The 13,688-nt window shown below is 40.6% G+C and overlaps 1 protein-coding gene across 3 annotated transcripts in view; it reads right to left on the bottom strand.

Annotated features, from left to right (window-relative positions):
• The window catches only part of AMBRA1 (autophagy and beclin 1 regulator 1), a 125,271-nt gene that overhangs the window by 14,419 nt on the left and 97,164 nt on the right, over nucleotides 1–13,688 (bottom strand). For all 3 annotated transcript variants that reach the window (XM_042813721.1, XM_042813723.1, XM_042813724.1), the window contains one exon: nucleotides 11,016–11,155. In XM_042813721.1, coding sequence (XP_042669655.1) covers nucleotides 11,016–11,155 — 140 coding nt within the window. The remainder of the gene's footprint in view (nucleotides 1–11,015; nucleotides 11,156–13,688) is intronic.

Here is a 13,688-nt window from a genome sequence, read left to right as displayed (position 1 = left end):
ATTCATTTCACAGAAGAGGAGCTTACATTGGAGAAATGAATATTTTTCAGGAAGCATTTAGTGTTTGCTCCATCAAACTCCAGGCATGGAAATGCTGGAAGCCCTTTACATTTTCCAGGGCATGAGGTAGAAGCTCTGTGTAGCATGGAGCATGTTGCCACTTGGATGTGGACGCAGTAAGGAGGACATTCATTGCCGAAGGCTTCCGGGTGAAAAATTGCAATTCTCCACACTGTGTCAGTCATGGACAGTGAAGACCATTTAGTCAAGTTCTTATTTTTTTTCTTTTTATGGCTGTCTCTAAGCCCTCACTGGAAATTTCCATTAGCTTTGTCAGACACAGAGCTGCTCTCTGACAGGCTTTCCCAGCAGAGCAAGTCTCTGTCCAGCTCATGTTATTAACGAGCTTGAAGAAGATGAAGGGCACAGACTTGCATGCTTTGCTGAGAGCTGAATAAGGACTCTGAGTGGAGCCTAAGCACCAAGTAGCGACAACTGCAGTAACACAGCCCCTCCTCCTGCACTGAGCTCATGCACAATCCCCTGAAGAACCTAGAATCAAACTCCAGGAGTTAATGATGAAAGTATTCACATGTAATGAGAAAGAAAAGATGAAACACTACTTATTGCACTGTCCTAAGCAGTATTTGAAGAGTAAACTGATGGAGCAGCGGTCAGCACAGACTGACAGACATTTGGATAATGGCCCAGCTGGTATATCCAAAATCAGGGGTTGAAGAGGAGGAGGATTAGGACAAAGGTTCTTCAATTCTACCGTAATAAAGCTCAGCACCAAGATGGCAAAACAAAGAAATCATTTGCAAGTAGGTTACGGATGTCCAGAAAGGCAGAAATAATATTTGCTTACTGTTTTTTCACTTGAGTCATCCCCAGTATTGAAGAATGTACCAACAATGGCCAAATTCATTTCTCTCCTCCAGATCCTGCCACATAGAAAGACTCAACAATAACAAATTTGTTTGCTACAATTTCTGATTAAGACACTGCTGCCTGCAATCCCTCCCTACACATAGAAGTATCAGTACAACCCCATTTCTGTCATGTAAGCTTCTGGCAAGCCCAGTATGGAACAGACATACTGCACTGCAAAGCACTGCAGCACATAGCCAGGTGAATATCTGATTTTCATGCTGCCAATGCTCATTTCCTCTAAGTTACTCTTTAAAGCTATTTTCTCAAATATACTGCCCATTCAAGATCATTAAGAGCCAGCTTATTTTACAGAGGATTTTAATTCCCCATGATGCACTTTCCTCCCTTTGCTTAAACTTGTTAACTCTTAGTGCATTCAAACCACGTCAAACAAATATAGGGGGAGTCACAGAGAGCAAGGTGATACTGTGTCAGGAACAGGAATCCATTGTTCTCACTCAGGAAAGAAGAATCAGTGCGTGGCATTCCATGCAATGAAATGCCTGGACAGATTCCAAATGCATCCCTGTCAGTAGCTCATTATCTCTTCCTCCAGCGTGTGCTGATCAGCACAGCAAGCTCCATCCCTGGCTCTCATGATTAGCCAAGCAACGTTACTGTCAGTACAAGGCAAAGTTTGGCACTCTCAGCAGTTGCCTGGGTAGGCAAACAATCATTTCTAACATCTTACTTCATAAATATTTAGCTTTCTGTACAGGCAATGAACCATGTGCAAAAGCAGATCCAAGAGAAAACTGGCTGCAGTGCAAACTGTATGGAATCAGTATAGGAGTCCTGGAGCAGCACTGCTGGGCAGTAGTTCCCTTTGATCAAGGTTGCAGCTTCACTGGCACCTCCTACTTCAGAGCACAGTCCATGTATGATTAGCCAGGGAAGAGCAGGAGACTGAATACAGAAATGTCTAACAAGGTAAGTTACAGAACACAAGGGCTGCAGTTTAAGAACCATGGGTATTTAAGCAGCATATGAAATTATTCTATTGATCACATCCAGGAAAGCAAAGAAAAGGTCATCTCTTCCCTACACGTAGCAGCAGGTGTATTTTGACTGTGTGGATCCCTACATACGTCCTGCTAGTTTTCCAGCATTCTGCAAGCTCTGCCTACATGGAAAGCAGCAACTACATAAAAACTCATCCTGATACTCAGTAAAATTGCCAAAGGTGCTGCAAAAGCAGGACAGCAAGCAGCTTGGTGCAGTTGATAGCCATGTGCCTGCTTCAGGGAGGATGCCAACTCAACTTAGAATGCTATACAAGATGACTGGCCCAGTTTATTCAATTGTGAAATTCTATCAGCTATATTAAATACTGGGATTTTTAAGAAGCTCCCTTCAAACTCACACCACTTAAACGAGATCAGCCTTACTAATTTGGAGGCACCAGTGCCTAATAACACCTTCCTGTCTCCACAGGGTGAATATGCATGAGCTTGTTCTGCCCACCAGGGGGCAAATAAAACTGGATACAATCCAGGCTCCTCCAGTCAGCAGGTAAGATTTATACAAGGCACATCTCTAAAAGTCTTCTTCCTCAGGTGAAAATGTGACATTTAAGCTCAGAAATTATCCTTCAGTTAGCTGTTAGAGACCTCAAAGAGAAAAAGATATTAACAAAGTAGAAAGAGTGCAAACTGAGTGGTTTCTTCTGATTCAGACTATCATGGAAGAAGCATCAACAGAAAGTGCAAGAGGAATTCCTGGGAATTCCTAGATTCAGAAATTTTCAACATGAGTGATAAAACCAAATTAAGCATCAAGACAACAACAGTGCAGAAGGAGACAGTTTTGTATGAAAGTGTATATGTTTGATCATTTTGGGACCTAAGAACAATGTCATGGTTAAAGGGATATGAAGCTACACAGCAAAATCTCTGTTGAAAATAAGAAAAGTCTTTTGAAGACTTTAATGGCCATGCTAATTCCTCTATCAAAGTGCCACAATTGCTTTTTAAAGCAGCTTTACTGAGAGCTTTTTCATGCCACTCTCAGCAGGAAACAGAAGTTACAACTCATTCCTGAGAGAAAACTGGGAATCCTCTGTATTTTACTCCTGTGCTACCCATGTTGTAATGAGATATCAGTTCTTCTGATGCTAGAAGAGACATACCCCAATTTGGAGTGGCATATTGGGGCAACAATGAAAAATATTTATATTATTACAGCACTGTAAGCAGATGGACAAAACACAAAGAAAGGAAGACTTTGAGTTAAGATTTTCTCCTGCAAAGCTGGTAAGATCTTTGCATATCATATAGTGCACTACACAGTAGTTTTAACACTATTAACAAATGGATGTTTATGAGCATAAGATGATACCCTGCAGGCCAAATAGCCTGCAATAAACAGGGCAGAAGAATTTCCAGAATGTTTGCTGACTTTCTTCTCACTCAAAAGCTTGCCTGTATTCCACAATATCACTTATGTAGCTTCAACCATGCGAAACAGCATGTAGAGACCCTCTGAAAGGTTCCTCTGCATTCTGGAATTTGTTAGGTTCCTTAAACAAGAACATCCAGCTTAGTATCACCTTAAACCAGGCTCTAAAGATGGATAACTTGCTTAAATTCCTTCAAAACCCAAAGCCTTGTTAATTGCTTTAAATGATTATAGGCAGACTATGCTCTGAATAAGCTTTGAACCCTCAGAGTACCTTAAGCTGTTTATGATCTATGAGCTATTCCAGTGGCTTAGACAACTTACAATGTTAGGAGACTTCAGGGGAGTACAAATTGCTTAAGCCTTCTAAGGCCTTGAACATCTTAAACTGCTACAAGTCTGACGAGCCAAACTCACACGTCAGTCTTTGAACTTTCATGGGAGTTTTAGCAGAAACTAACAATCACTTTGATTCAAAGACAGCAACTTTGAAGTCAGATTGTTTTGTAGATCTTATGCCAACATACTAAACCAGGAAAATGTTTAGAATGTGTTTAAAATGGGAGAAATCAATGTCAAAATAAGTGCTTAAAATCAGCAAGCATAGCAAATGCTTTTTTCTTTTTTTTCTTTTTTTTTTTTCCTTCCTTCCTTCCTTCCTCAAATAGAATATTGCTCTAAGCACATACAAAGCTGCCAGACTCCAGAACCAAGACCCTGGCATGGTCTAATCTCAATAAGATCCAACAGAAGGCCAACTTCTATGCTTTTATCTTCTGCAGTTTTGAAATCAGACAATTGAAAGTGTTCAGTTCGGCATGCAGGGCAACCTGCTCCAAAATCCATACCTCCACAATTATTACTGTAATTCCATTTTTGAAGACACAGAGTTGAAATCATTTGCGCAACAGGCAGCTTGTGGGTTTAAAATAGGGAAAGAAAGTGAAGAAAAAGTTGGCTGTTTCACTTGCTAGCTCAAATCACCACAACCTTGCTGAAAAATGCATGTGTAAGGGACAACCAGTAACTCCACAAATAAACTGGATCAAAGCACGGAAGATCAAAGATGATCTTATTGGAAAGCCAAAGGAACAAACAACCAAACAAGAAAGAAAGTCTAATACGGACCTGCAAAGAAAAAAGGTTCTAAGAAAGCAGGATGGACTGGTGCTGCCAAAGAGGGAAAAGGCATTCTAAATATAAGCATGAGGAAAATGGTACTTGAATGAAGAAAGGTCTGTTTATCGGTGAGGCTAAGGATAAAATCAATGATGACTCGAAGTGGCTGAGAATTTTCTCTCTGAAGTCTCTACTTAAAAAAAAATCCAATGGTATTTATGGAATTAGGAGTAGGAAAAGTCTTTGGTAAAAGACGAAGCCAGGCACAGCAGCTAGTTGTACTCATTAATTTTAAAAGGAAAAAAAAGGGAAGAAAAGTTAACTTTTTGAGGCAGTCACACCTAATTCTGAAAAAGTTAGAATAAAATGGGAAAGTGACAAAAGGCCAAGAAAGCCAACTTAGCATCATTCTTCAGAAAGAAAATCATATTTAATGTGACAATTACTCTCTCCTAAATGCAACTTTTATCGTTAAGGAGAGTAATGTAATAGAGGAAAGGGAATAAATCTGAAAACAATGAAAGAATGAGCCACATGCAGTAGGCAGGGGGATTTAGTAAGTCAAATAATTGACTGCATGAAATTTAATTGCTTTTGTAGATAGAACTAGAAAAAAAGGAAAGGAAAGAGAAGGTGGCAGATGTGATCTGAATAGAATGAAGTGAAGCATTTGGTAACTGTTCTGGCTGCGTTCTGTGACAGAAAGATTGCCACTCAGTCTGAGAACTAGCAAGGTCCTGCAGAAGCACAACGGCATTATAAACAAACCAGTAAGCAACAGGTTCAGTTTCTTTATCACTGAGCTCTAAACTAAGTCCCCTATGCCATGGAGGAAAACTAATGTCACTAACAAGTCAGTGCTGCAGCATCTCTTGAACGGCGTGAAGGAAATGAACTTGTTAATAACTGAAGACTTAGAGCAGCTGTCAGATTTTATCTCTAGGATTCATGGATGTATTAAATGGAATTGTACGAGGGTATCTTCTACCTAATGCCATCATTCATTGTGGATATCAAATTCACATACATAAAGGGAAACAGAACTGGAATAAAAACAAGATCAGAAAGGAGATGCTGTTTCAAGCCTCCATATTACCACTCTACTTTTCATGCATCTGCAATGTACAAGCCTCCTGGCACTCAGGATACTCAGGCTTTCCACAGTTTGGAAATCATTCAGTTTAGTTTTTATTCAAATGTATGAATAACAAAATCCAAAGGTAGCAACCTTGTCCCTTTTTTTCATTTTTTTTTTAATCAATCAAACCACACCTTCCACCTTCACTTAGAAAATATGCTGCATCTTGTGGTTAACAGGCAGCAAAAGTTCTGTGGATTTGCTTACTTGGCCACAACCAGCAGACACTGCCCAGATGCTGCCTTTCAAGAAGTCATTTGCAGAGAGGACTCTGACCTAACCAATACTTCCACTAGCTGCTCCAGTTAACAGATAAGGAAATACTCCCTGGCAGGTTTGTGAACGTCCCATGGTTACACATAATGGAAGACAACTCCTCTTGACTTATTGTTAATTCCATCCTCCAGAAGTTATTCTTAAAAGGCAAAAAAAAAATGCACCAGGGCCTGTGCAGTATCATTGCAGAAGGCTGAAGAGCCTGACGAATGGAATCAACCAGCAGATAGGACACAGCAAGCAGCAGCATTGATTATCATCTTCTTACCAGCACACTGATAACTGGCAGACACATTGTCCACATCTCTAGATATGAGCATATGCAGTACTCAAAGGAAGAAAAGACTGGACCGATATTTGAAGACAACTGCAAGAATCCTACTCAGAATCAACATTCATTGTGAAAAGAATTTTCACAGAATTATTTCATGTTAGAGGCAGAGCTCACTTAGAAGAATTAAAATATGCACACTGCATAGCACTGAACTAATTTGAGACTCTCCACACCTACTTTCCAATGAGAGAATTCTATGGGTTGTAGTCTTTGAATCAGATGCAACTTCAGGAGGCATTTTAATTCCATTATCAGAGGCTCTGTCTGATGAAGAAATGTGCCTCTCTTGCATGCAGATGCCTGCACTACAGAGCCAGCCCTAGGCAAGGTATCTTCAATGTTCAGTTTTCGAAACATCAGTCTCATAACTCTGGGGGTTATAAGTTAGTATTTTCAAAAGCATCTGAGCACTGAGACCTTCTGGAATGTATGACTGGCCACTGGAGGAACTCAAGATGAAATGACAAAGAACTGATTTGTGGACTCTGCTTTTCTCCCTTGATAATCCTTTACAGGAGAAGCCAGCAATGGGCAGACAGCACCATGCAGTTCGCTAGTCCTCAATTTCAGTCTGATCTGTTCATGTTCTACAAGACATTTGAGAATCTGCACTGGGGACGTTTCTGAATGGGAAAGCTCCTGATAGAATGTGACAGGATAGGAAAGGTTACGAGCATTAAAAATAAAAATTCCTTTTTCATTTAGTAGAGGTGTTTCTACTGCATGGGACACCGTGGCTTTCACTCCGTATTGAAAAGTATCAAGGATTCAGGAACAGATCCAAGCCTTGTGCTGCAGAGAGCCAAAAAAGGCATACAAGACCCTAGTGAGCATTAGCACAAGCCATAGTTACATTCAAAGTCAGGCAGCACATAGTGCATGAGAAACAGCCTGGAGGAGGCTAAAAGGCACTAGAAGCTACACAGAAAAGGCAGTGCAAAGTAGAATATGAGGGTGGAAGAAATCCACATGGCTGTCACACCCCTTGTGCTAGATCTCAAGGCCACAGTGAGTGGTAAATGCTAACACACCTCATAGCTGCCATCTTCAAATATCTGAGCCTTCTGCACCCACCCATACAACTTACATGCTATTGCAGGAGTCATTTGGTTAGAAGCCTTTCTCTAGTTTGCAGCCATAACCTACCCATAGTGAACGACCAGTAAAAAGTATGTAAGTGTAAATAGTCCTCCTTTCCTGGACATTTAGAGAAGGCTATATAAGCCCCCCTCCTCAGCCTTCCTTTGTAGGCTGAAGACCCCCAGCTGCAGGTGTTCTCAGATATTTGTTCCACTGACATTACTAGCTGCTATTCTCAACTACAATAATAGATGTGAATAGCTGAATTTGAAACTGTTTCTGCTTATGTATCTAGTTTCTTCTGCAGCAATACTAACATTCTGCTATCTCTACTGTTAAGTATCTCGTGTTTCACCCTAGAAATAAATTTGTTGCTTTTACAACCACATGTACTGATGGCTCAATCATCTACAATCAACAAAAACCTCAGGCCTTTTCCCCCCTCTTCATTTTAACTACTGAGCTCAGTGTTATTAGTCACTAAGTGCACTTTGTACTATTAAATTCCATCTCATTTCTATAGCTCCAGTAATTTTCAACACAATCCAATTCTTATGTGGTACTCTGATCCTTCTCTGCAATGACAAGGCTAATGTCACATTCTCAGTAAATTTATTCAGCACACCCTTACAAGATAGTAGTGTAAACAGCAATAACAACCAGCCACAGAACAGGTTCTGAAGAAGATTCGTCAGTAACTTCCTTTGTGATAGTGTCCAGCTTTCAGTCCTGCTGTATTCCTTCCCTCAGCAGACTTGCTCCTTACCAGGTCTTGTTCTAATTCTTAACAATTTAACTAGATTTACTGTAGTCCAAACACGCTAATTGCCTTACTAAAATGTGTTAAGACCTGAAGCAAATCCTTTTATTGTAAATAAAATTCTCAGTGATAGGTATCCACCTGCTGTACCTTACCACAGTCAAGTCATATTGCACTTGAACCTCCTCATAGTTTTAATTTCCCCTCCCTTCAAAACATATCCCATAAATCTGTGTACTGAGTTCAGATTATGGATTGCCAGCATATCCTGACCTTCCCCATTTCCACCTGGAAGAAAAACTGTCATCAGTGCTATCCTAACCTAGCAATATAGTCCTAAACTTCTGATTTTAATTCCAATTTCTTTAAATATCTGGAAGAACTACTTGCATAACCTCTCATTATCAGCCCATGAAGCTTCAAGTTATGCTTTATTGTTTGTGTGTTAGTTTGTACTTCTAGCCCACTCTTTTTCCCTAAACTCTTCATTTCAGGCCCTGTATATGAGGCACAGCTGCTATTTCAACCTGTTTATGTTATCCCTGTGGTACTTGGTTTCTAATGCTTTCATTGTACACGGGAATAAAGACCCAGGGAATTACAACCATCTCAGTTGTTTGCTACTGACCACCGTTTTCTTTGCCAAATTAAAATAGTGGGAATGTTTTCAGCAGCACAGTGTTTTTTGGATCCCTGCTGTTTATTAGACTATCCCCATATCATACTCTGTCGATTGCTTAGTTCCTAATTTAATATTTCTTCCCTTCTGTATTACTGTCTATAGAAACCACACAAATACTTTTCATCTTTCTCCCTCATTTCTCAAATCAAAGTCATCAGATATTAAGTCTGTTAAGCCAAGAACTACTGAGATGCCACCTACACATTAGAATTTCTCCTCTTTCTCTGATGACTTTCCAGGTAGACCTGGAACAGACATCACAGATGCAAACTACTTCTGCTCTGATAGAGTTACTTATTTGCTTGTCCTGATGTTAGCGCCACATGCAAACTCCTCAGATCAATGAATGTCTAAATCTTTATGCACAGAATTTTAAGTCAATCTGGCTGTTATTGGCCTACAAAATGATACAACTGAGAACAGAACATGTCAGGAATTCTGCTCCAAAGAAGTTCATGTGAAGTCTGCAGTAATCATCAGAAGCACCAGTTATCCCAACCAACCAGCAGGGAACCTGGTGAAGCATTCTGATCAAACTACTAATAAGTATTCCACCTTTGTATTTACTGTCTCATGTTCATATTCAAAAAGCTCATTTTCATTGAAATTGTGCATGACTGTTGCTAGGATGGAAATAAAGAGACTGAAATGTGTCCAAAACAACTAGGTGAGCTAAGAAAGATTTCGCAGAGATGCTACAAAAAGACTAGCAGTGCAGCTATAACACACAAAGGAGTTCCTGTTGTGTCTTTAATTAGAGAGATGCCAGTAAGAGTGTGGCACTCAGCTTGGGGCAACTGCAAGCACCAGAATGGATATTTAACACAGAATGTGGCAAGCTGAGATAGGCAGGCGAAGCTTGACTTTGCAGAGGCCATTCAATCAAGCCACTTTGATACCCCTTTTCCTTTCCTTTCCCCAGGTTTTTGTCCATGTTCATCTCATGAGTCATAACCAACTGACTAGATCTTACCACTTCTCTATACTGAAAGTAACTTACAGTAACTAGCGTTTGACAAGAAGCCGCTATTCCCAAATTATTCCTCCACTTAGTAAGTACAGAAACTAACTTTGAGGAAAGCAATTTTTCCTGGAAGAGAGTGATTACAGCTTATTCCATAATAATATCTTGTAGAAGTTCATGTATAAATAAGGCTTTGATGTAAGACTATATTCAAGAGAACTAGAGAGACTTTTGAAGAGCATTGGCATTTTGTGCTATTGAAATCGGTCCAAACTGAATTCTAACTGCAAATTTCACCAGAAGACTGTACTGTATTAGTCACTATTACAATTGTACATATTTATTCTGATTTATGTAGTGGTTCTACACTGATCATATGACTCTTGACAAGCACCACATGCTTGATCTCATGCACAACAGATGGAGTCCACATGCATTTGGTAAGATCTCCAGCAGTGCTGCAAGTTTCTAGCAGCCAGATTCTAAGTTACAAAGAGCTTCAACATAACTCGAAAGAATACCAAGGTGGCTTAATACTGGGAAATAACTGAAGCAGAGAAATCCCTGAAGTACTCTTGTAGAACACGAGAAGCACTGCTCCAAAAGAACTCCTTGCACAGGATTATGGAGAAAAGGGTCTCAAGGTATTGTACATAAACCACCAAGAACACTGAAAGCGATTTATGTTTCACTGTTTACTCTCAGTCATCATCTGTGTGACACAACATCCAAATCAGATTGTGCTTAATTGCAGGTTTACAAAGGCAAAGTTACACCTTATGGCACTGTATAAATAAGAGCTGAAGTCTACACATCACACCACTGGGCTTTCAAGTGAGGATCAAAACAATTCACTGGCTTGCTCATAATCATGACAAAAACCTCTGCAGTTATAGAATCTCATACTTGAACACTAATAAATATTTGGTAAGTCTAGGTCAGCAGTTTTCAACCTGTGGCTGGTGGATATCAAATGTATCTCTAACACCTTGTATTTGCTACACTCATTGGCAAGCTGTGGAAGTCCTAAATTCGAAGAGACTGAAAGACACTGCACTAGACAAATATAAAGGTTCAGAAATCCAAGACAGATATGGGAAATAAAATGGGAGCTAGTAAGATGCTCCTCCTAAGTCAGTAAAACTAACAAAGATAGTATGAGACAGTGTTAACACTGCTGTAGTCCAAAAGGAGTATCATGACTACTTACGTGGGGAAGGCACTTCAAGTACAATGCCCCAAGCAGTGAAAAGTGAAAAGACATCTTATTCCCAGTGGCCGAAGAACAGAGTAAGGAAAACAGTTATAACTCCATGTAAAGCAAACACTTACTCTGGTCTGCAAATCACCAGATCCCCTTTGTTGGTGCCATATGCCAATCCTAGGCCTGGTTCAGGTAGCCAGCGAGCAGAGTTTATGCTGACATGTCTTCTCTGGTCAGCAGGCATTGGGTACAGAACGTTGAAAACTCTCTGAAACAAAGACATAAAGTTACTACATAAGACAAAAGGCAGAACAGCCAAGGAGGTTCAAATAAACAAATGTTCAGTCTCCCTGCAGCAACAAAGCTGGCGAAGGAGACACGTCACTTTACAGGATATTAAAAGAAACCACTAATCCAGCAGCAAGAGCAAGCATCTGCTGGGGAAACATACATGTGCCCTTAACTGCTTAACAAACAGATTGGCACATAGCTGCAGAACGTAAGAAATCCTGCCACCACAAGACTCTGCATGCCATTCGGTGGACTGCAGAGTTAAAGTGATGGGAACAAATAGCACAGCCATCAGACAGCAAGACAACTAGGTCCCTTCTAGCCTTCACTTCTCATCTTAACTCACTAGGGAGGAACAGGAAACTGGCAAGCGCATGGGCTTTCAGCATCAACAGTTCATTCTTTTTCTATTAAACAAAACATACCTTACACAGAAATAATATACAACTCATATATTTTTAATCATTTAAACAGTCTTCTGAAAATTGCTCAGTTTGACCACCTCCCACAACAACAGGGCACAGATGAGATAAATTAATGTCCAGAGATTATGAATAGCACAAGTCTGCAAGTAACAAATCACTCAGTTCACATCCCCTTGCATCCATTTTACCCACACTACAATAAGAGCTGAAGAGCTGTTAAGACTGTGGGTAGTTAGCACAGCTGTAAAACTGCTTCCTAATCACTGCAGCAATACAGGAGAATGAAAGCTCCATGCACCTGTAGGACAAATATCAAGCTCTGCTCTCTGGTCTGCAGTAATTTGGTATCTGAAGTGTATTGAGCTTGAAAAGCAAAAACGATGAAATGGATCAGATTATATCTGTGCAGATACTTTCCAGCTCTGAAAAGCAAACATCTTTTGTGCAGCTTAATGCTTTCCTGCAACCTGCTAGCCTGCAGCTAGTGTTGGTATGCAATTTGGACTTGGAAGCTACATTTTCAATGGGCTAATTCCAAGTTGAGACACAAGTTTTCCTTAGATTTTCTGTTCATCCCCAAAACTTCTTCCAGATTCCGCAGAAAATAGGAATGGTGCTGGACCAGAAAGCATTAAAGAGAATTAGGATGCACTGGAACAAGAGGATGAAGGTAGACAGGAATGCAGACCAATCACCACTGCACTGCTGAGATGGCCTGAACGAACAATTCCTTAGCATGGGTCTTGTTAGCTAGCATTACAAACTGGGTCTAAGACAACTTATGCACCTGTTTTTCTCTACACCTCTACTCCCCTCTGCACATGTTGCCTGTCTGATAGTTTAACTTGATAAATCTGAAGCAGAGATCATTCAAATGTACTCCCTCCAATAACTAACACCTAGAACCTTCATCTGGATCACTGTAATGACAAAAAATCAAGCCAGAGCAAAAGAATGTAACAAAATTATTTCACATAATCAGTAACACAAGTAACCTGTTCTCTGAGGAGGTCACATAAGAGAAGAAAACGTCCTTTAGGATTTCTCTTGTGTGACAGAAGCTGATCATTCTTTGCCCCAGATATCTTCCAGCAGACAGCAGTATTTTGAGAAGCTCAGCATTCAAAGGAACAGACCCTTTGGGGTTTATATAGCTCTTACCCATCCCTGTCACGTTTGCCCCCATTCTCTCCCTAGCATTTTGTGTAAAGGAAAAGAGGAAAAAAAAAATCAGACATATGTTGGAAACACTTGTTACCATGGAGATGATGGTACACTCTAAGATGGGGAGACTAGATTTTGAGGAGGAGGAGAAAAGGGAAGGGGAAGGGGAATGGTGCTCCAGAGCTGCAGCTTCCCACATCAATCAAGAACAGCAAGAGTATTCTATCATATCCTTCTTCAGCTAGTCAGAAAATGTTTCTTTTCTCCTGAGAACACCTTTGTAAAACATCACAGCTGAGAAGCAGCCTGCTAGAGGTAGCTCTAAGTTCTCTCACACTGGCAGGCCAGCTTGCATAGCCACCATCCCACAGATCAGCAGCCAGTCATGCCGAGGCAGGGACTTGCCAGCTCCTGCTCAACATCCAGGTGTTCACAGTAAATGGCACCCAATGGAAATCCTGACAACCTGCAAACATGTTGGCTGAGGACACAATGTCAAAGGCAAGATGGCTTAAGAATTCTATATAAGAAGAGATACTTCATCACTCCACTTCTTCGTACACTTCTAAACACACCAAAAAGCTCCCCTCCCCTGCTGGTTCCCACTCCCACGCTAATGGGACAACTCCATGCAGCGTTAAGGGTGATGACATCCGTGCGTGTGGTAATTAGTACATAAAAAAAACAAGAGCAGCTGTACTGGCATAATCACCACTCGCAGCAGTAACCAGGACCCAGCTAATCAATCTGATGCAGTCACACAGATCGGCTCTTGCAATTGCATCCATTAGCAAGACCCCCTACTCTACCCACAGAGGAGGGAGGGAAAAAAAAGTTCCTTCAACATCAGCAGGCAGGTCCTTCTCTTCAAAGAAGGTTAGAAGCCTCCCAGGAAGCATTATTCTCCATAGATCATCATGT

Source organism: Centrocercus urophasianus, unplaced genomic scaffold, assembly GCF_019232065.1.
Source record: "Centrocercus urophasianus isolate 14NV4802_14NV808 unplaced genomic scaffold, USGS_Curo_1.0 seq_14, whole genome shotgun sequence".
Taxonomy (NCBI): Eukaryota; Metazoa; Chordata; class Aves; order Galliformes; family Phasianidae; genus Centrocercus; species Centrocercus urophasianus.
This window is presented reverse-complemented; position numbering and strand designations above follow the sequence as displayed.